Genomic DNA, 20,172 nt, shown 5'->3' with positions numbered 1-20,172 from the left:
TTCCTCAAATATGTGTTAACTATTAACCAGTGAACTTGTCGTGTGAGTGAATTAGAAGTGCGTCGATGCCCAGAAAAGGACTTTTAGTTCTACAGGTACGTATTATTCTATTGTTAATTCATTTAATGAATTTCTTGTATTATCCATGAGTATCTTATTGTCCGAAGTGGAATTTTTTTCGTAACTCAAAAGAAAAAAAACAAATCACGTTGAGAACTAGCATTTTATTGTAACAATTACATATTAACATAGCTTATTTTTAATGATACAATTTAAGAAAATACTTTTTGGTTGTTCATGACAGTTCTTATAAAGCGTTGATGACTCTTCTGTTGATCAATCAACAAGTGCTCTCCTCGTAGTGCTTTAACGGCTTAAAAGGACGAGATCCGTTTCCGGAGAGCCTTGCGACTGTTTTTCAATTTCTTCCTTTGTCAACAAAAGAACACTTTTGGGGTCGATAGGTTTGGGAGTTGGTGCTTTTAAGAATTGCTTTGCTGCTGCCCTTTTGATGTCGAGAATAGCATTTATGTCAGCAATGAACTGTTTTTGAGTGTTGGTGATAACGTCTGCCACAGACTCTTCCTGGCCGTTTGATGCCTGGAAGAAAATAAATGCAACCGTTGAAGAGCAATCGAACTATTACTAATAGTAATTCAATTAGTAATTGATGTATTATCAGGACTGAAAATATCTATTTTCGCCAATTGTCTGTTATCGATAAAATATTCATTTAATATTTCCACTGAATAACGAGAAAAACATTTTCATAAAAATCGAATAGAATTTTCTAGCAGAGAATTGTTCTGTACTTGAGAATCACTTATAATAATCTGATGAGAAATATTTTTACTGTTCTTACGTTTGACCTCCCTCGTGGCGCAGCCTGAACTAGAGTACAGGCCACAAGTGCGAGACAGAATAATTTGAAAACCATTTTCCTCGATTATTGGGAACCTTCTGTTGTGATAAAAAAACGTTTACTGATGACTGAGAAAATCGTGGGGCCCATTTATATCGAAATTTGAGGAAACTCACGGAAAAAAATAGGGCTAAAGGCCCTGAAGATAACCAGTCACAGACACCTTTTGACGAATTCCGTTAACAGTAAATAAATGTATGGCTGGAAATACCGGAAATTATGGTTATCTGAGTATGCGGATTAGTTCAATAACATGTACGATTTCATTATTTTTGTACTCGCGTCTCTTCCGGTATTTGTATAGATACTAGATCTGTCCGTGTTTATCTACGAAGAATAACACATATATTTTCAGTCTGATTTCCGTAGTCATTTTTAAAAATTAAGTGAGAAAAAATATATATATGAATAAAAAGCGATTGCCCTTCTGAAAATAAATTTCCGAAAAATGTAATGATTAAATTCTGACGGTTCGAAATTGTGCAATGTCATAGTTGCATAGAAACTGCAATGATTTAAATAGATTATCAACACAAATTAAAAAGAACAAGACGCGCTGTTTTGGTTAGAGAAGAAGTGCAGAATGTTGTACAGAACCATGATGCACTGTAGGGGTTCAACTAGACCTCTCTAAGTGTCAAAGCCAAATGTCGTAGTTTGCATAGCCTTGAAATTTTCAAGTAGAGGATCCGGAGAATATTTATAACGTGACCTAGTATAGGGGTCAGATTCCTGTATAAATGGGCAACAACAATTATTCTCTTCTTCAGTCAACCGTAATCCATCAAATAAACAGGTTTCCCAACAGTTGAGAAAAATGGTTTTCAAAATTTTATGCCTGACACTTCTTGCCTGTGCTCTTGTTCAGGCTGCACCTCCAGTCAACCCAGATGTAAGTAGATTAAATTTTTTTTCAAATGTGTTAATTCAAATTTCCAGGATACTCGCGACTTTTTGTCTTACTGACACCATTTCATTGAATTCTGTCGAAAGGAAATCTTCATTAGAATCGAGGAACCGATTTATTCGATGCAAATACATAATTATACCAGATCAATAGATCAGTTTTTTAATAAAAATAAAGCCAATCAAGGGAACACTAGGGATCTTTCGGTTATCTGCATGCAACGGATTCTCTGTTAAACGTCGTATACATATGCAGATTAATAGTAGTATTAGTAGTAGTAGTAGTATACATTGATGATTCTTCAATGTTGTCATCTATTTTGCTCTATTTCAGGCTTCTTCACATCCTAAAGACAGTCTGACCGACCTGGGAACCGCTATCGCAAACGCTCTTGGCGATTTTAAGAACAGCTTGAGAGATCACCTTCACGCAATTCTGAATGCAAAAAAAAATTTTGTGGATGGTCTCCTGGGGGAGGGAAGTGACGGGCCATCCGGAGAAAGGCGTGCCCATGGTAAAACCAGAAACCCCGATTTTTATGGATAAGACACCCTGCTTAACATTGCTCAGGAATCTTTCTAGTCGCATCGCAATGGGGAGCTGACTTTCTATGAGAATTATTATTAAAAATTGAAGAATATACTTGACAAGCATTCATTGACAATTTATCTGAATAATTGATTGTTCCGATAAGTTGACGACTATTTAACATTGATTCTTTTTTATTTGAAATTAAACATTTTGACCAAATTAAAGAAATTAAATTTACCGCAACTTTAAGATTGTTTTATTTATCTCGTGTGTAATCTTGGAACAGTTTTTAGTTCTTAAATAATTTCTATGATAAGGTGTTTTTATTGATTGTGAACTCTAGTTATGAATCTATGAGAATTGTAATTTATTGCAAAGTGAATTTCCCTTCCATAGTCAAAACATGAGATTGACTTAATGAAATTCTGCGAATTAAGTATTGAATTAATTTCGGTTTGTTGACGTTCAGGAGCGGGAATCCATGAATCTTGAAATTTCCTTCCTTAAAAATGGACTGCCATAGGCAGTCGTCACACTAGAATTTCTCCTAACCATACAGAGCCATTAAACATCTGATAATAATTTTAGAGAAGTGAGATTATCCGGAGTTTCCATTTTATTGCTCTTCGAAATTTCGAGTGCTTTCGAACGATCAAACCAAACCTGCAAAAGTAATAATCAACTGTCCTGCGATTTTTTACACAAGAGAGAACGGTATTCTTATTGTAAATCCTCCCATAAATTCAAATCAGACGGAGAAAATTTAACATTAAAGAGCACCCATAGTAGATAACAAATATCGTGTGCTCGTCACGGATGCGCGTGATAATTCTGGCACATCACCTTTCCAAATAAAGACACAGATGCGAATTATGATAGACAATAGCCCAGCAGATAAATATAGTCACGATCATGTGATTCGTTAAGCCTTTGTATCAAAGGAACGATGGAAAAAAATTTTATGATATTCTAAATTTTTCCTATCTACTTGTCTAAAAGTCTCATCACACCACTATTTGCTAAAATTTTGGTATAAAAACACGGCGCAGTTGTCTCAACCATCAGTCACCGATTATTCCATTAGTGAACAGAGAATTGTCAGCAGCTAGCAAGATGGTCTTCAAAGTATTGGGTCTTGTACTCATGATCTGCATTTTTGTCCAAGCTCAATCAGAGGTCGACGATTTATTGAAAGGCGAAAAGGATGGCGAGGGTGTAAGGAAATCAATCAGTCAATCTACTTTATTCTAAAATCCAGGAATGCCACTGTTCATCTCCATATTTTGATTATCTCTTACTTTAGTCAAGCCTTAAGAACTGGTTGGAGGAATTAGGGGAATCCATCTTGGACAAAGCCAAAGAAGTCAATGAGGAAGTGTTCAAATCTCTTGATGAAATAAGAGAAACTAAACACAAGGCATGGAATGATTTCGTGGACGTGCTGACGAAAGATTGAAAAAATTCTAGAAGTGAAGTAGAATAAATTTGGAGTATCAGAGGGCTTTCCAATCTAGATGAATCATTTAGTCTATAATCTCCAACTTACTAATGATGATAAAGAGCGAAAAACAATTGCCTTCAAGTACATCTACTAATGATATAACTGTCTAATTTACTGTGAGAATTATAATAATTTTAAAAAGTTGCAGTAAATTGTCATTCAATGTATTAGGAATTGTAATAATCCTTGAATGTGTCTGACGTCTCAGTATAGTATTCCTTTATTAATTTTTCATTAATTTTCAATACCTCGTTGATTTTATTTATGAGCATTACAAAAATTCATTCGTCATCCAATTCTCCAACTGGAAACGGTTTAGGCGGTGGTCTCTCGTATTTCAATCCCTCCAACTCCATCTCAACGTCCGCTGATTTGTTTTTATCCATTGCATCGATGGTTCTAATTTTCTGGGCAATTTCTTGTTGAATTATCGGACGGTATTTTTTGCTGAGCCCGAGGGACTCCATCTCCTGGAGAAAGTTCATGCGCTCTCGTATCCCCTGGACAACTGTGACGGAATAAAATCGTCTCGTGTTAAAGCGAGAGCAGTGGGAATTAGTTGAGCGATTATAGATGTTATTCAAATAATTACGATCGTCCAGTGGATCGGTGCCTTCAAGAAGCTCCGGCTCTCTTCTTGCCCGATGACGTAACATAGGCCCACGCGATGTCTCTGGCACGTCCTTTCCGTAGGCCATCATGCAGGCGAGATGTCTCTTCTGCTGATCCTTATTCACTTATAGCAAGTTGAAGATGACGAAGAAATGAATAAAAAATATATGAGATGCTGCCTGATATTTTTTCGTTATTCTATTGAATTTTAACAGAATGACATTGAACACATTTTGATTGGTCAGTAATGAGATATGAATAAATCTAAGGCGACAATTTTTCAGTGTTTAAAACTATTGAAGTCACAAAATGAATCTGGAAACTAATCTGTATAAAAACCTTCCATAATTCTCTCCTTGAAATATTAATAAATACAAAATTACTGAAATTACATAACGGAACGGTTCTCCGATATTGCTCTCGTTCGTAAGCTCCACTGCTGACAATCGCTTCCTGGGACCTCTTCTTCCAATAACAGGGATAAGCAATCTATCAAAAAAAGTATTAAACTAGGATTTTAATTGAATAAATTCGGTAAAACTCTATGAATACCTGTTTTCCATTATCCTTGGAAGCAATCGTTGCCGAAGGGGTTGGCAGGGGCTCTCCCTTGTCGACAGCACTCTGAATTGCTTTTCTCTGCATCATCGATAACTTTGACTCTTCCATCAGCACTAAAAATTAAAATTGAATAACTCCATCAATTTTCCTCCAATATTCCATAAAGGTTAGTATCCAATATTTGACAAACCTTTTATTAAGTTTCGCGTCTCCTCGCTGTACTGTGCACGTGGTGGATTGTGAAAGGAGCCCACTCCCATCTCAACCCTTTGCTTCTTGCGCTCCATCACTTTAAATTGATCTTACGTAGACTTGGGCATCAATTGCGTTAGCTGAGCCTTTTTATCGGTGATTTATTCTCTCGATAGAACGACGAGTCCCGTTAACGTCTCAATGGAGGATTGAAATCGGGGGGATTATGTTTCTATGACTACTTGAAATATGACGCATAATAATCGAACCAACTTCTTCTACGGATTTGAATCCAATGCGTCCCCACTTGAACTCTCCTTTCGTTTTTTTCCTCCCCCATCTATCAATTTGATTCTATAGAATTATTGCAACCATTTGCTCGTAGGAAAATAGATTATAATTGCAATTAGAAAGTAGAAAAGCCAATAGATTCCGAGTTTCATCGCCAAAAAATTCTCCAAATCAGTGATATACGGCGAATTGTGTAAAACAGCTAAAATCATCCACAAATATTTTAAATTCTACTTTACGAGGTGAACACCAGCGGTGTTGAGTCTAATCACCGCGCATGACCAGCCGGAACCTTTTCTGGGGATGTTCCCAGGGGGATGTACACTCTGTCAAAGATACAGTGCATCGGTCGAGCTTATTTTAACGCACGTCCAGTAGAACAAATTCATCACTCGGTGTTTCACTGTCGATCGAGCACCTCATTACATCAACTCTTGCGTTTGTTCTCATGAGTTGAAACCACGGTACACCCACACTTAATTATTCTGTTATACCAAGTTTTTTTGAGTTCATACAACTGAAACTAGACGATAGCATAGTTATCGATTGGCCAACGGTAGCCCATAGACGCGTCAAGGCAGCAGAAAGTGCAATAATTTGTGAAGAAAAATTATCTAATTTGTTTTTCTGTGAGAAAATAGTGAAATAATTTTTTAAAACCCTTCATCGATCCTGTATCGTGCATTCGGGAGTTGCTCGAGGGGTGGAATCCACTCTCAGTGTAACATATATTTTTTAAGTTAAAGAATAAGATAAAAATGAAGGTGGGATTGTTGAAGAACTTCCTGCACTGCTTCAGCCTGATGCAGGGGACAATTCTCATCGCAATTTTGCAATTAGTAAGTCTAGAATATTTTCCAATTAATTAATTCATTAATGAATGGCCCTCAGAACGAATGAACATTGTTTGACAATTTTTTCATCATTTATTCCAGTTTATATCCGGAATCGTGATGACATTCTTTCTTCTTGCTCTGGCACATGCGATGGACATTCAGGAAATGGTAGCCAGAGATTCTGAGGATGCACTTGAGCGTGAAGCCTTAGAGGAAATATCCTCAATGCACCTCAACACGAAACGAATGGATATTGCTCATCACAATGCTACTGGTATTCCAGATTAATTGTTTTTTGCTCTTTTCTGTGGGATAACGTCATGGTAATTATTTCCAGAGAAAGTTTACGCCATGTATTGTGGACTTGTCATCTCGGTGTTGCATTTCATTGCAACTATTTTACTGCTCTATGGAGTTTTACTCGTGAGTGAAATTGAGAAATGTATAATTTTTTAATGACAACTTTATGACCATTAATATTGATTTTTTTGACAGAATAATCGACACTTTATGACCCCGTGGCTGATGATCATGATGACGACCATCATTACACTCATTTTATCTCTATTTCTTGTCCAACAAGACTGTCCGTTCATTGCGATTCTCGGAGGGAAGGCTGATATAACTGAGCGTAAGTGAAATATCTTGAATTTATTGATAAACAAATTATTTAGATCATCAATAACTCTGGCAATCGAAAAATGGTTTAGTTTGGAGATGTTGACGATTGAAGGCAATTAGTTTTACTCCATTCTTTTAAGAGACGAAGTTTTCGGCTCCGCTTATCGTGCATTTATCTCGAAGACGGGAGAATTTAGCGGTGAAAGTCACAGAACATATTGTCAATGATTATTTCTCTCAGTCGAGTGTCACCTAATCAACGCGCGGTATTCAAGGCTGTCAAACAGTTTTAAAATGTAATAGGCCTCGAGGGAGAAAACATCGTATGCAACGCAGCAATAGGAGCATTTTCTGACTCATGTGATTATGACCCTCACTGCTAGTACGAACTGTAACGTCCGAAAGTACTTTTACTCCTTTGGGCCATGATATACAATTAAACTTTCCAACGGGAAGTTCACTAGCAGGTTTTTAAGTGTTCTTCATGTTTTAGAGTATTTCACGTGGAATATTATGTCCGACAGATGGGCAAAAAAGTTGATTATCCTAAAGGCAGTTGTTTAAATGTATCCAGATGCCGGACTGATTTCAAGAACTGATTGCAGGTATACTCGTGCTTGTCATGATCAGCATAAGCTTGTACATCTGGTTCGCAGTGTACAGCACCTACAAGAGTTTGGAGTCCAAGAAGGCTGGTTTGATTCACGAAATAAATCCCCTAAAAAAACAAAAATATGCGCTAACACCTGGTGAGGGTACGAGCAATGGAAAAGTTCGCCTCCACCAGGGGACACAAATTCCTTACGAAGTTTAAATTTCTTTGTGTCATCAATAATTTAAAATCATCGATTACACAAATGCCTCTTGATCATTCGCCTGGGAAACAGCTTCGCAGGTCCATTTTTCTCTTAAATAAGCAAGAATGTTGCTTTCTTCATCACAGACCGATGACCACCAGCACTAGAGAATCATCAAGATGTCAGCGAGTTATTTTCATCGAGCAACGGTTGGGAGTAAGAAGTGTGTGCGGATTGGAGGATAATTGAAGAGAAGGCGATTTTTTTTATCAGCGCACTTTTTTGGAAATGATAATAAATCTTTGATACGCAGAGCAAGACTTGTAATCACGCACGTAGGCATATTTAGAGAAATGATAATATTTGTAAAAGAAATGTGTCATTGCGGATTAGCTACTGAACAATCATTTACACTAAGATGAATAATTTATTCATTATTTTTAAGTAATGAAGATAAAATATGTTCTTTTGGTTTTTTATATGATTAAGAAACACATAGGTTTAAGGTTATTTTCACGTGATAACATGAATTTGTAACACAAATTATGGTACAATGATTCGTAACGTTTCACAGATTTTAATCATTTATTTTTTTAATATATTGATTTTTATATTGAAAATTCTAGGCAAGTTGGCTGATAGTTTCTTCGTTAATTTCATGAATTAGGTTTGGGTGAAATTCTTTCATTCGAAACACTGCCATATTTCCTTATAATCGGTTAGAAGTGATTATATCTCACCAAACTCATGGCAATTACCGCATTCATAGAGTAGTCACTTCCTCCTATGTATGTGTATTATGAGTGTGCGATTAAACTATTAATAAAGCTTGAACGACTCTAAGTTTTTTCTATTTCGTCGTTAGTCGCGCAAATAAATTTTGAGGCTCAAGAGGACACGCAAGTCGATTTTTAAAAATAAAAAGTTTTCTTGCTTTCTCAGCATAACCGACGTGTAAATTAACAATGGTATCTACTATTTCAGTCAATTTATTTCTGTCAGAAAAATAAAATTCAATTAAATATCTCTGCCGTGTCCCCTTGATAATAGAATACGAGACATTCCGAAAATTTCATCGGATCAAATTAAATTAATTATTATGCACTGGGATTAGGTCCTTCAGCCGGGTGAAAATCAATTTGGTAATATCGATGACTATTTGTTTGTAAACTTTGGGTGGGGCTCATACCCCCAATAATCTATGCCTAATTAATGGGCATCGTTACAACTCCTGTTACCAGTACACTCTCAGAATATTCGGCAATAGGGCCTCTTATTCCTTACTCAACGACACTAGTTCTCAACTAGTTTACAGTCTGTGATTAAACTGCACACAAGATATTATTTCAGCGAATAATACGAGAATCTCACTCTATTCACTCTTCACTGCGTCCTTGACTCGTCCGTGTCGTTTGCAAACTGGCTCCAATGCTCATAAAAGAAAACCTTTATTTCTGGTAATTGACAGACCGCGCAGAAACTCCAGAGTGAATTTATTTGTAAATAATTCAATATTGTTCTTTATTCAGTCGCTCTGGGACTCCGAGTCGGGTCACATTTTTTCGTCTGTCATGTCGAGAAATTGCGCGTAAAAATCTCTTGTACACTCGCCTTTGTGGTTGAACACAAATTTGTAGTAGCTACCATCTGCACAAATGACTGCAACAGAAGAAAAATTACGTATTTGCATTTTTTTTCTTCTTCAGTTTTTAAAAATATGGTCTTGACACAAATTTGAATCATTCCATTTCCCCATGTTTCATAATCAATAAATCTTTCAAATGTAACAAATAATCCGAGCACGCATTTTCTCGAATCGAAAATAGATGGATAATGTAATTCAAATACATACCTATAATACTGTTATTCGTGCCAAAGGCGCACATACATTGGCAACCCCCTGGTACTTGAAACTTGCAGAAACTCCAGCTCGAGCTGAAGTATTTTGGCAGAAATGTAGCGGAGGCAAGGCTTGATTGACGGTTTAATTTTTGATCTTCAACCGCAAATACGTGCACTGTTCCGTGATCACTGGCTACACACAGCCATGTCGAGTCGTGATTGAAATTTATGCTAGAAAATGACGAACAATGTTTTACAGCAGTAGAAACGAATGAAAAAAAATTTGAAATGCATGAAATATGTTTTAAAACATAAAATATCCCACAGCATAATTCAACGTGTGAGACATATTTCGTAATGCAAATAACTATTTACCAGTAAATATTCGCGTGATTGGCACCACGTCGCAGTTCATTAATCATATTCCCAGTCTGTGTATCAAAAACACGGATGAGAGTTCCTTTTTCTGAAGCCGTAGCTAGTCTAGTCCCCTGGAGATTCAATGCAATGCATGACAGCGGCGTTTCATGGGCTTCAATGTTTAACGGTTGCTTTTCAGTATTTGCCAAGTCAATTACTGCAATGACGAATAAGTATCAGTTGCAACACGACTCTGAATTATATCAGATACTTTTTACTTAACGTATTTCCCTTTTCCTTTTATGAATTCAAATCTAATGGTTTAGAATAATTGAACAATAAATGGATGCAGTAAGCAATAGCCTCAATTGTCTTTGACTTCCAAAAAATTCTTACTTTGAACATGTCCATTTTTTCTGCCCGGAAAAGCAAGAAGCGAGTTATCACTATTTGGACATAGTACACACAGTCCTCGAGGGTTTGGATTGGTTTCGAATACATGAAGCGGTATTGGATTTTGGGTAAACGTGTAGACCTTGATGACACCCTCTAAAATAGCAACTATCCTGTCTCTTCTCAGTTTAACTCCTTTCACTGGGGCGTTGAAGTCTAGTGTGATTGCTGGTACTTTCTTCAAGTCATCCCATATTACAACTGCAAATCGAATAAATCAGTGCTTAAAAAATAAGCCAAAAACATTCATAAGACACTTCCTCAATTTTTTCCTGAAGTTAATTGTTTCTATAACAACATTTTTTCATTGAGACTATTTTCTTTGTTCCCATGGTCAGTTGATGTATTATGAAGTTGAGTTAAATTCTTCTTTTATTATTCTTGTCTCGTTACCTCTATTCGTTGGATGAATGGGTTTACTACCCCCTCCGACAAGTGCCAGATAATTACACCTAAAAAGCATCTCTACATATCCAAGCCCCCCATCATTAAAGTCATGTCTCTCCTTTTCCTTCAGGGGATCACAGTTGTACACTCTGTAGCCATTCTCCATTCCACAAGCAAAACATCCTAGAATAATCCAAATGAACTAATGATTATCGCTCCAAAAATAATCGATAACAAAAATAATCTTGAAAATAAATATTTTCATCATTTTAGACAATATCAAATTTAGGTTTATTACTGAAAAATTGAAATTTCTTCCACTGTACTCCATCACTCCTATGATTCCATGAATGAAGTATCAAACGGTACAATGACGATACTCAGCATAAAAGAATCAATTCTCGTAGCATATCCTCAATGAGAAATAACCTCAAGTGAACTCTCATAAACCAAATCAATTACTGACTGGCTTGTATATTAAAAAGTATAAGAAGTACTTCAAGAGAATTGTTTATCGCTCGTCGGGTTAACAACTCAAGTGCTAGACCCAGGGAGTAGCCAACAGCTGCTAAAACCCATATGAGGCGATATGATCCTGATATTCGTCTCATGGAGATCGATTCTCCCAGGATTATTTTAGTAAAAAATACCTTCAGGTTAAATTTCATAAACGGAATCAATAATCTGCTAGCTTATACAATAAAAATCCAGTAGTAATTGCTCGATTTTATTTGGAGGCAATTTTTAATAATGAAGCTCAATAAATCGCTGACGAAAAAATTGACATGCATACGGTACCTTGGTCCTGATTGAAACCGGCGTAAATCAGGCCGTTGGCGTGCGGATTACCCGCATTGAGATTCATTTTTCACTCCATAAACAATTACAATAACCAATTCAACACAAAATCATGGAGATAGACGAAACCTATCACACGAATTATAAATACACCGGCTTTGTGAGACGCTGTGTTATCAAAGTTTTTTTTTATTGATACGATTCGTCATCATTTCTCATGAATGATGATCACTGAGGTGAGAAGAGGGGCAACTAGTAAACCCAACAAAACGGCGTCCATTTAATCAGCTGACAGACCATTGGGTGAACTTTATCTAGAAACCGCTAGGTATCTAGCTCTCAGATAATATTATGATCTGAAATAGATGGTGATCACTCCGCGTATAACAGACCCGACTGTAGCGAGAAATATTCAAATGAAGGGAAAATCAATCAATAAGACCATCAATTGGAAATTATGATACCTAATCTACTATTATTGATAATGGGAAAACTAATTCTCTGTTATTTTTTTTCTCGGATTAATGTTGGGTATTTAATAATTAGGACAGTGTTTTTATTCTTCGCAGTTATCTTTTTGTTAACGTGTAGATAGCTGTGCCATATGTTTTCCTTTTTTTGGTAAAGTCTAGCTGATTGTGGAAACCGTCACTCAATCGGATGTGGGAGGTGCGCATGTGGGGTTCAAGCATTTCTAGTGACACAGAAAATTTTATAAAAAAATCAGTGGGCAATTTAACAACCCGTGGAACTAGCCCACGATTACCAAAAACATGAAATGTTATTTCCCCGAAAGACTAGGCTAGAATTTTCAAAAATTAAAGGGACTCTGTCGAATGTTTGACCTTCTGTTTGGTTTCCACAGATATTGGGTAGCACACTAGTTTTTCACGGGATACTATGGGATTATTATGATTGTTTTTGATCGTTAACTGATCCCATGGATGTCAGTTTTGGCAGGGAATTCGAATAACTAATAGGGGAGTCATGAAAGGTTGACGGGATTTTTCTATTAATGACTTACGTTTTTTATTTCAATTAAAAATTTTAGAATTAACGTATTTATTTATTGTTTTTTAAGTTCATTTGTTATGACAGAGGACATAGAAAAGAGGATATAATAACGCTCCCCGATGGTTGAGAATATCAACGAAATGAACTAATCATAAACACCATTGGTCGATTCTTTTTTTAACTTCCGGAGCAAATGTCAAACATGCCGCGTTCTTAGGTTTTACCATCAGTGAGTAAACACTAAGTAGATAATGTTCTGCGTTCGAACTTGCACAAGTGTACAAACGGTCGACTGTCATAATAAATAGCACGACACTGTATGTACACGGTTTGACAATACTATCATGAAATTATAGAATCAATTGTGGCCATGATATATATAGTTTGACGTATCACTGCTAAGTATTATCTAAGTGATAAGTTCTGTTTCAAGTGTGAAATTAGATTTGTACATTTGGGGCTGGAATTGCCGACGTTCATCTCCTGCCAGTAGATTTCAGGATAAATCGTAATGACTTTTTCATCAACTGATGCAATTGCTGTTGAAACGGCTCTCATGTTTTTACGCTTGACCAAGACACTCCGGAAGAGTTTATAGATTATTTCTATTAAGCTCATAATGCTCACACCGAGAAACACACTGCAGAGTGCTCCGTAATCACCTGCAGGAAATACTGATAATGTATTTCTCTCCATTAAAAAAATTAATCAATACATTCATAAATACTTACTCATCAACTCATACCAATAGTATTGAACATCATGCTCGAGTTTCATTGCCACAGAATTTCCAAAGTAGACGTTTAAAACCGCATGATTAGGTGTTCTGTTGATTGCATTATTGGCTCTGAATATGAAAACAAGTTTGTGTTAATGAGGTAGAAGGTAAAAAGGAGCGAATTGTTTCCAAATGGAGATCATTACGTGTCCCAGACGATAACTGGATTCTTCATATTTCCATAGCTCATGGAAACCGTGTAATCGATGTTTTGACAAGCTGGATAGCATGGACATGTGATATGTCCCTCCGGACTCTCCGAGAATGCACCGGCAGGATAAGACTCACCTTTGTCAAACCTTGGAGCCATTCCCCACCATCTAACTACAACGATCAAATCCCATATTCAATACCAGAATAATCGTTGATTATTAAATAGCAAAGGAGCTCATACTTTGATATTTGTTCAGACATTTGAGATTTGAATGATCGCATTCTAAAACGTCATCTGAAATTCACCACGAGGGAAGACAATATTTAAATAGCCGATCAGGAAAGTTATTTTTTTATTATTTTAATTGGAGAAATTGAGTACTCACCGTGACCACTGGGACGAGGATAGAAAAATGGAATGCACTCACATTTATTTATGATGTCACGAACACGACAGTCTATAATACAATCGCTGAATGAATAGTGCCCGCTAAATTTCTCAGTTAATTCGGATTTGAAGAGGCAATTGCGATGGGATGCGTCAATGTTTTTAACATCCTGGAGCCAATAATTTAAATTTAAACTCATGGAATCCTAGTAAAGAAATTAATTCTCCTTTCATGAATTCCTGCATTGCAGGCATTCATACCTCTGTTGTATCAAAAACACGAGCTCCGATATTTAGTAATGTTTCCCTCCCAGTCATCACCAGCACCTCTCGCGTGCTACCACTGGGAGGATCAGGAAAATCCGTGGCGTGGTAAATCATCACCTGAGAACAATCCGGAGAATCATAAAAAACGCAAAGATTGATTTATTTTATTTGTTGTACCTTGAATCCGACCATGGGTAGCAATTGATAGAAATAGTCTTCGCTGTCTGCATCGAGCATCAACCAGAGTCCGAAATCTGAGCCCGCTATTTCTGATCTCAGGACGGGTGCCACAAAATTATCATCCTGAATACTTGAAAATTTAATAAGAAATTATTTAATTGAGATCATAGGAATTATCTGCTTAAATTTTACGCTCATGAATTGTTCGGAAAGGGAGAAGGGGAAGAATTTTTTAAAAATTACGTGAACACTTTCTTTAATGTGAAATATCTAAGAAATTCATCGAAGAATCAAGTTGATTGATTCATTACATGGAATCCTGCGTCGCCAGAAGGATTCAAACGTTTGCTCAAAGAATTTACCCTGGAAAATGGTCTCTCCATCTGGCATAATTAAAAGTGCAACAATGGCCATCCGAGGTGAACCTGGGCTCCAGAATGTCAGAGCACAGTTGCACAATGCCGGCCCATTGACAGCGGACAATATAATGTTCACACTGTACACCAACTGCCTCGGTCAATATGGAAAGTCCTTTTTTATGATCACCGTAGACGTTTTTCAGAATTTCTTGAAGCAAATCAATGTCGCCCGCACTTTCCTCCTCAATTGAAAATGTGTATAGATGTCCAATGTATTTAATTAACTCCAGCAGTCTGGCTTTTGTCAACTTCATTGATTTGATCTTAGAATTCTGCAATCTAAATGAAAATATGGATAGCAGAAGAATAAAAAAAATTGGATAAACATTTTTATTCTCTCAGCTCAATGATTATTGATTACAAATTTTTCTCCATGATAGATTATTTCAGGTAAACATTCGAGGCAAATCAGATTACATTTTATCATTGCTGACTTACAATGTTTCTGCGAACTTCAGCGCCTTTCTCTTGCTGATGAGATTCATGTTGCAAACACTCACAGCCGGAAAATTAATTTCACTTATCGGATACATATCCGTTGCCATGTGCGTAGCTGTTGGAGTATCTCTGTAATGTTCTGTAGTATCGAGAATCATAAAAACAAAGGCCACGATTGCGAGGATATGAACTGTAATCCATAGTGCCCTGAAATTTAATCAATAACCACACGGAGAGAAATTTTCCATGAAAATTTTAGTTCGAGTACGAGTAGAGACTGTTCAAAAAAGTCGAAGCCAAATTCTCAGAGCCAACGCTAGAATTTTTCTTATACATTTCTCTCTGTGCAAATGAATAGCAATTTTAATCAATAAAAAATTTTACTTCTCGATTGGATGTTTTCCTGGGACAGTCGATAGTAGTCGTTCACAACTAATATGCAAAAAATCACATTTTTTCTTGATCCTCTGAGTGATTACCATAATTGTCTCAAAGAAACAACTTCAGTGCCAAAATTATACAAGGAAATGAGTTTGTTACTTCTGGATTTGGAAATAATGGTTTTCGTGGGGTGATGCAGCATATTCTGCGATCAATAATTACAAGAGTGTATTTAGATACTTTATTTATTCATTCTAGTTAGGTCAGTCCCTGAGGGATTCATCGTTGCGTCAAATTTTTCTTTAGCGCCGCCTAATTCACGCTCAAGTTGTAAATACTTTTTTCATAATATCTAACGAATTTGGGATTTAAAAAAAAATCGCGGAAGACTGAAGTTTAAGAATGTTCAATAGGGTTTATTGAGAGCTAACGTAAAGAAACAAAATTAATACTAGTTAAGTCAATCATATAATAATTGATTTAATTTTTACCGCATTCGTTGGGCAATATACTATTGTATTTATTCTAATAATTTGACTAGTGACCCAGTAACGAAGTGCGTGTAATTTGTAATCAGATTGATAAACTAATAACATCAAAACCTGATAAGAGCCCACAGCAATAAACGATAATGTACATAAAAGTGTTTATACCGTTTGGTAACAGTTATCATTCAGTAAAAATAAAAATCTCCTCTGATAGAAAAATATATGTTGCCTATGATATATATGATGCAGTGGAATAGATTTGCCGGAAATAATTTAGTCAACTTGACAGAAGGAAATATCGTTTCTCAATGATTGAATTTTGGCCGCCATGATCTCATATATCCCCAAATTAATTCGTATTTTCACATGTAATTAATGTTAGAAACGAGGTACGATTGCCAATTCTGATCTCCGGAATATATTCGGTCTGGAATGAAAATTAGAATTCGTTAAAAAGCGCCCCCTATCTCTCTTGTGTCAATTTGCGGGCAGAAAATTTGAGGATCTTTCTCCGAAATGAAGGAAATTAATTTTTCATTCACTGGCCTGACTTTAACTGGAATTCCTTCAATTTTTTTTGACTTGCGCCAAAGTCTTCGAGAAAATTTGTAGATTACTTCAATTGCACTCATGAGACTCAGGCCTAAGAATATGCTGCAGAGTGCTCCGTAATTACCTACAGGAAGAAAAATGTTTAAGAATAATCACCGAACAAGTGGGATAATTGTACTCGTTCCCTCCATACAGATCGTGTAACTTTCTGAATCTCGAGTGGATAAATTGATATGTTTTTAAATACTCACTCATTAGTTCATACCAATAATATTGCACATCATGCTCAAGTTTCATTACCACCGGACTCCCAAAGTACACATGGAGAACAGCGTGATTGGGATTTGGAGTTAAAGCATTCCTTGCTCTGAAGTAAAAAATAAAACGATGTAGATGTAAGTGGAGATAAATAAGAGAGAGTTACATGAAGAATCATTTGGATAATTACTTATCCCAGCTAATAATTTTATTTTCCAAATTTCCAAATCCAGTGGAGACTGTGTAATCGATGTTGTCGCAAGTGGGCTTGCAGTCGCAGTCCAAATGTCCCTCTGGAATTTCTTTGAATGCATCAGGTGGATAAGATGCATCTGCTTCAAAAATTGGACTCATACCCCACCATCGGCCTGGAAATATTGAACGACCTCTTCATTACAGACAGAAAGGGTTTAATATTAGAAACAAATTAGTAGCATCTCGGTAAAACAGTTCTAGTCGATTTTGATTATTAATTATTTTTCACAGAATATCTCACAATCAGAAATATTCTCAAGAGTTCTTCAATACTACTATCACATGAATTGCGTTATGTCCCTTAAATTTGAAAATGCCTCTTGATAAGTCACAATCAGTGTTAAGTTGAGCCGACTTTAATGGTTTTACCGCTTCACTACCGAAGTGTCCTTCATACTTTGGAAATGATTCAAGCATTTGAGTTGCTCAAGACTGCACTGACTCTTGCCTGAAATTTAACACGTGAAGAAAGTTATTATTTTCAAATATTTTAATTGGCGAAAATGATTATTTACCAAGACCACTGGGACGGGGATTAAAAAATGGAATGCAATCACATTTTTGTACAATGTCCCGAACTCTACAGTCCATGATGCAATCACTGAATGAATACCGTCCTCCAAATCGACTTTTCAGTTCGTTTTTGAAACGACAAACGCGTTTAGATGCGTCGATCTTCTCAACATCCTGAAGCAAATAATTTAGGGCCATGAAATTTAACAAAATCATAACTGTCACTGGGAAAACTGAATTTGCAAAAATATGAGATCAGTTCATATATGGTCATAGAAATCGTCGTGACACATCGAATAATCAATTTATTTAGCATTAACGATAGTTCGAGAAATATTTCAAACATTTATTGGACCCGACCTTGCCCCCACCTTAAAACTGTCCTATCACGTTTGTCTTATGACGTCTCCGTTATTACACGGTAAATAGGAAATGGAATTAATTGACAAAGTGTAAGATTTAGAGGTGAACTTATACTTGTTTAGAATCGAAAACATAAGCTCCAATATTGATGTATGATTCCGTTCCGGCTTCCACTAAAACCTCTTTCGCGCCGCCACTGGGTGGATCAGGAAAATCAGTGGATGCGTAAACTACCACCTGTAAAAGAAAAAATCTTAATAAATTAACAGGAGTCATCTTTTGATTTTATTATTCTTATTTTAACATTGAATTCTTGGAAATCGATTAAAGCCGTGAAACCACTCAAAAAATGATTGCACCATCGTCTGAAAACACGGAAATCTTGCAGCAATGGCGTGAAATCAATAATCACTATATTCCTGACCTTGGTAGCAAATTTTTTAAAAAACAAATTAAGGATTATACGGAAAGGCCATCACACAAACTTCTTTTAAATGGGAAGAATTTCTCAGAATTCAATCAAGAACTTTTAGAAACAAATGTACCTTGAATCCAACCATCGGAAGCAATTGATAAAAGTAATCCTCTGCCCGAGCATCCAGTAACAAAGATAGTCCGAAGTCCCAGCCAGCTATTTCTGATTTCAAGACGGGTGCGATAAAATTTTCCGTAGCGCTGAAGATACATCATTTAGTTAGCAAACCCAAAGGAGTCAACTTAATTTTAAAATCAGTTAGAGAAAGAAGAAAATCAAGGATTATATGTTTTTTATTGTTCAGTAGAAATTAAACGTACCCAAGAACATCATACCTTGAAAAATGATCCTTCCATCTAGCATAATTGAAAGTACAACATTGGCCATCTGAGGTGAACCTGGGTTCAAGAATATCAGAGCAGATCCGCACAATGCCACCCCACCGACATCGCAGAACATATCGTTCACATTGTACACCAAGTGACTCTGCTAGTACAGAAGGCAAACGTCTATTCTTACCGTCAAACGTCTTCAGAATTTTCTCCAAGAGGTCTATGTCGCCGGGACGGTCCTCCTGAATAGAAAATGTGTACAGGTGTCCAACATATTTAACCAACTCCAATAGTCTGGTTTGTGTCAAGTTCATTGAACGAATCTTTTGTTGACTTAATCTAAATAGAAATGTACATTAGTGTCTTACATGCATTTCTAAGAGGTGGATTGGATCAATTTTTTATTCCTCCAGTACAATAATTATCAACTGCTAATTTATGCACATGACGAATGATTTCGCGAGAAAATAGCAAGTGAAAAGGCAGTATTCTTAGAATATTGATCGAGGATCTTCAACCTAAGGTTTACAAAAAGAGAGATTTTTCGATAGAACTTGACAAACTATAAAAACATTAAAAAAAAACGTCAACTTTTCAGGGTATAGTAATGACGAAGATGATATATTCGTTAATTCCAGAGACTTAGTGTAAAAATAAAATTGTATACTATTTTACCACCGTTGACTTACAATTTGTCAACAAATTTTAACGCCCTTTCTTTACTAACGAGATTCACATTGCAAATGCTCACAGCTGGAAAATTAACTTCACTTATTGGAAACATGTCCGTTGCCATATGCGTTGCCGTCGCTGTATTTCTGTAATTGTCTGTAGTATCGAAAACCATGTATGCGAATGCAGCTATTGCGATAACATGAACCGTAATCCAAACTGTCCTGAAATTCCCTCAATAATCAATAAATAGTACTAACAAATTGAAAAAAGCTTTACCTCTCAATTGGATGTTTCCCAGGAACTCTCGACAGTATGCGTTTAGACATGACCAGTAGAAAGTCATATTTTGTCTTCATCCTTGCCATGATTACCATAATTTTTTTCGAGAAATAAGTTCAGTGATGTACAATGAAATGAATTTATTTTATGCGGGTTTTGGACAAGTGCTTTTCGTGAGGTGATGTAGCACATTTCGTGATGAACAAATACGAAAGTGTATTTGTAATCATTAGTTTATTCATTGATTGTAGTAGGTCGGTTCCTACGGGATCGCGATTGTATTGTTTGGCGATATGTGTTCTGTAATTTTCTTATTTAGTCAAATTTACGAGTTCATGCAGTTAAGTCTCAAT

General features: G+C 36.2%; 5 protein-coding genes and 1 long non-coding RNA gene across 9 annotated transcripts; 1 reads left to right on the top strand and 5 right to left on the bottom strand.

Moving 5' to 3' along the window:
- Positions 1 to 227: 227 nt before the first annotated feature.
- On the bottom strand, positions 228 to 1,524 carry LOC135172927 (uncharacterized). Its single transcript, XR_010301212.1, has 3 exons — positions 1,039 to 1,524; positions 863 to 960; positions 228 to 600 (listed from the first exon to the last, which is right to left on the bottom strand). It is a non-coding gene; the product is annotated as an uncharacterized LOC135172927 (long non-coding RNA).
- Positions 1,525 to 4,085: 2,561 nt separating this feature from the next.
- On the bottom strand, positions 4,086 to 5,680 carry LOC135172923 (UPF0193 protein EVG1 homolog). 2 transcript variants are annotated; one of them, XM_064139438.1, is made up of 5 exons: positions 5,225 to 5,680; positions 5,026 to 5,147; positions 4,857 to 4,962; positions 4,454 to 4,597; positions 4,086 to 4,369 (listed from the first exon to the last, which is right to left on the bottom strand). In XM_064139438.1, the coding sequence occupies exons 1-5, from the start codon at positions 5,319 to 5,321 to the stop codon at positions 4,143 to 4,145; spliced, it is 696 nt and encodes a 231-aa protein (XP_063995508.1). In that variant the 5' UTR covers positions 5,322 to 5,680; the 3' UTR covers positions 4,086 to 4,142. The 2 variants fall into 2 exon arrangements, with proteins under 2 accessions (XP_063995508.1, XP_063995509.1); XM_064139439.1 differs by having other exon boundaries at positions 4,090 to 4,369; positions 4,866 to 4,962.
- Positions 5,681 to 5,843: 163 nt separating this feature from the next.
- LOC135172924 (uncharacterized) lies at positions 5,844 to 8,758 on the top strand. The gene is made up of 5 exons (XM_064139440.1): positions 5,844 to 6,356; positions 6,453 to 6,627; positions 6,691 to 6,776; positions 6,849 to 6,984; positions 7,580 to 8,758. Exons 1-5 carry the CDS (start codon positions 6,276 to 6,278, stop codon positions 7,786 to 7,788), a joined length of 687 nt encoding a protein of 228 aa, XP_063995510.1. The 5' UTR covers positions 5,844 to 6,275; the 3' UTR covers positions 7,789 to 8,758.
- On the bottom strand, positions 8,569 to 11,846 carry LOC135172919 (WD repeat domain phosphoinositide-interacting protein 3). 2 transcript variants are annotated; one of them, XM_064139434.1, is made up of 6 exons: positions 11,612 to 11,846; positions 10,820 to 10,996; positions 10,370 to 10,627; positions 9,989 to 10,190; positions 9,624 to 9,844; positions 8,569 to 9,430 (listed from the first exon to the last, which is right to left on the bottom strand). In XM_064139434.1, the coding sequence occupies exons 1-6, from the start codon at positions 11,676 to 11,678 to the stop codon at positions 9,324 to 9,326; spliced, it is 1,032 nt and encodes a 343-aa protein (XP_063995504.1). In that variant the 5' UTR covers positions 11,679 to 11,846; the 3' UTR covers positions 8,569 to 9,323. The 2 variants fall into 2 exon arrangements, with proteins under 2 accessions (XP_063995504.1, XP_063995505.1); XM_064139435.1 differs by lacking the exon at positions 11,612 to 11,846 and adding an exon at positions 11,112 to 11,368.
- A 200-nt stretch (positions 11,847 to 12,046) lies between these two features.
- On the bottom strand, positions 12,047 to 15,406 carry LOC135172915 (sodium channel protein Nach-like). Its single transcript, XM_064139427.1, has 9 exons — positions 15,249 to 15,406; positions 14,754 to 15,089; positions 14,389 to 14,521; positions 14,206 to 14,328; positions 13,943 to 14,114; positions 13,798 to 13,851; positions 13,550 to 13,727; positions 13,357 to 13,472; positions 12,047 to 13,287 (listed from the first exon to the last, which is right to left on the bottom strand). The coding sequence occupies exons 1-9, from the start codon at positions 15,404 to 15,406 to the stop codon at positions 13,031 to 13,033; spliced, it is 1,527 nt and encodes a 508-aa protein (XP_063995497.1). The 3' UTR covers positions 12,047 to 13,030.
- A 1,160-nt stretch (positions 15,407 to 16,566) lies between these two features.
- On the bottom strand, positions 16,567 to 19,193 carry LOC135172918 (sodium channel protein Nach-like). 2 transcript variants are annotated; one of them, XM_064139432.1, is made up of 8 exons: positions 18,869 to 19,193; positions 18,604 to 18,733; positions 18,173 to 18,295; positions 17,698 to 17,869; positions 17,580 to 17,630; positions 17,118 to 17,295; positions 16,921 to 17,036; positions 16,567 to 16,793 (listed from the first exon to the last, which is right to left on the bottom strand). In XM_064139432.1, the coding sequence occupies exons 1-8, from the start codon at positions 19,177 to 19,179 to the stop codon at positions 16,567 to 16,569; spliced, it is 1,308 nt and encodes a 435-aa protein (XP_063995502.1). In that variant the 5' UTR covers positions 19,180 to 19,193. The 2 variants fall into 2 exon arrangements, with proteins under 2 accessions (XP_063995502.1, XP_063995503.1); XM_064139433.1 differs by lacking the exon at positions 17,580 to 17,630.
- Positions 19,194 to 20,172: the final 979 nt, after the last annotated feature.

This window comes from Diachasmimorpha longicaudata, chromosome 2 (genome assembly GCF_034640455.1).
Source record: "Diachasmimorpha longicaudata isolate KC_UGA_2023 chromosome 2, iyDiaLong2, whole genome shotgun sequence".
Classification (NCBI taxonomy): Eukaryota; Metazoa; Arthropoda; class Insecta; order Hymenoptera; family Braconidae; genus Diachasmimorpha; species Diachasmimorpha longicaudata.
Note: the sequence above shows the minus strand (reverse complement) of the source record. Positions and strands in the feature narration are given on the sequence as shown.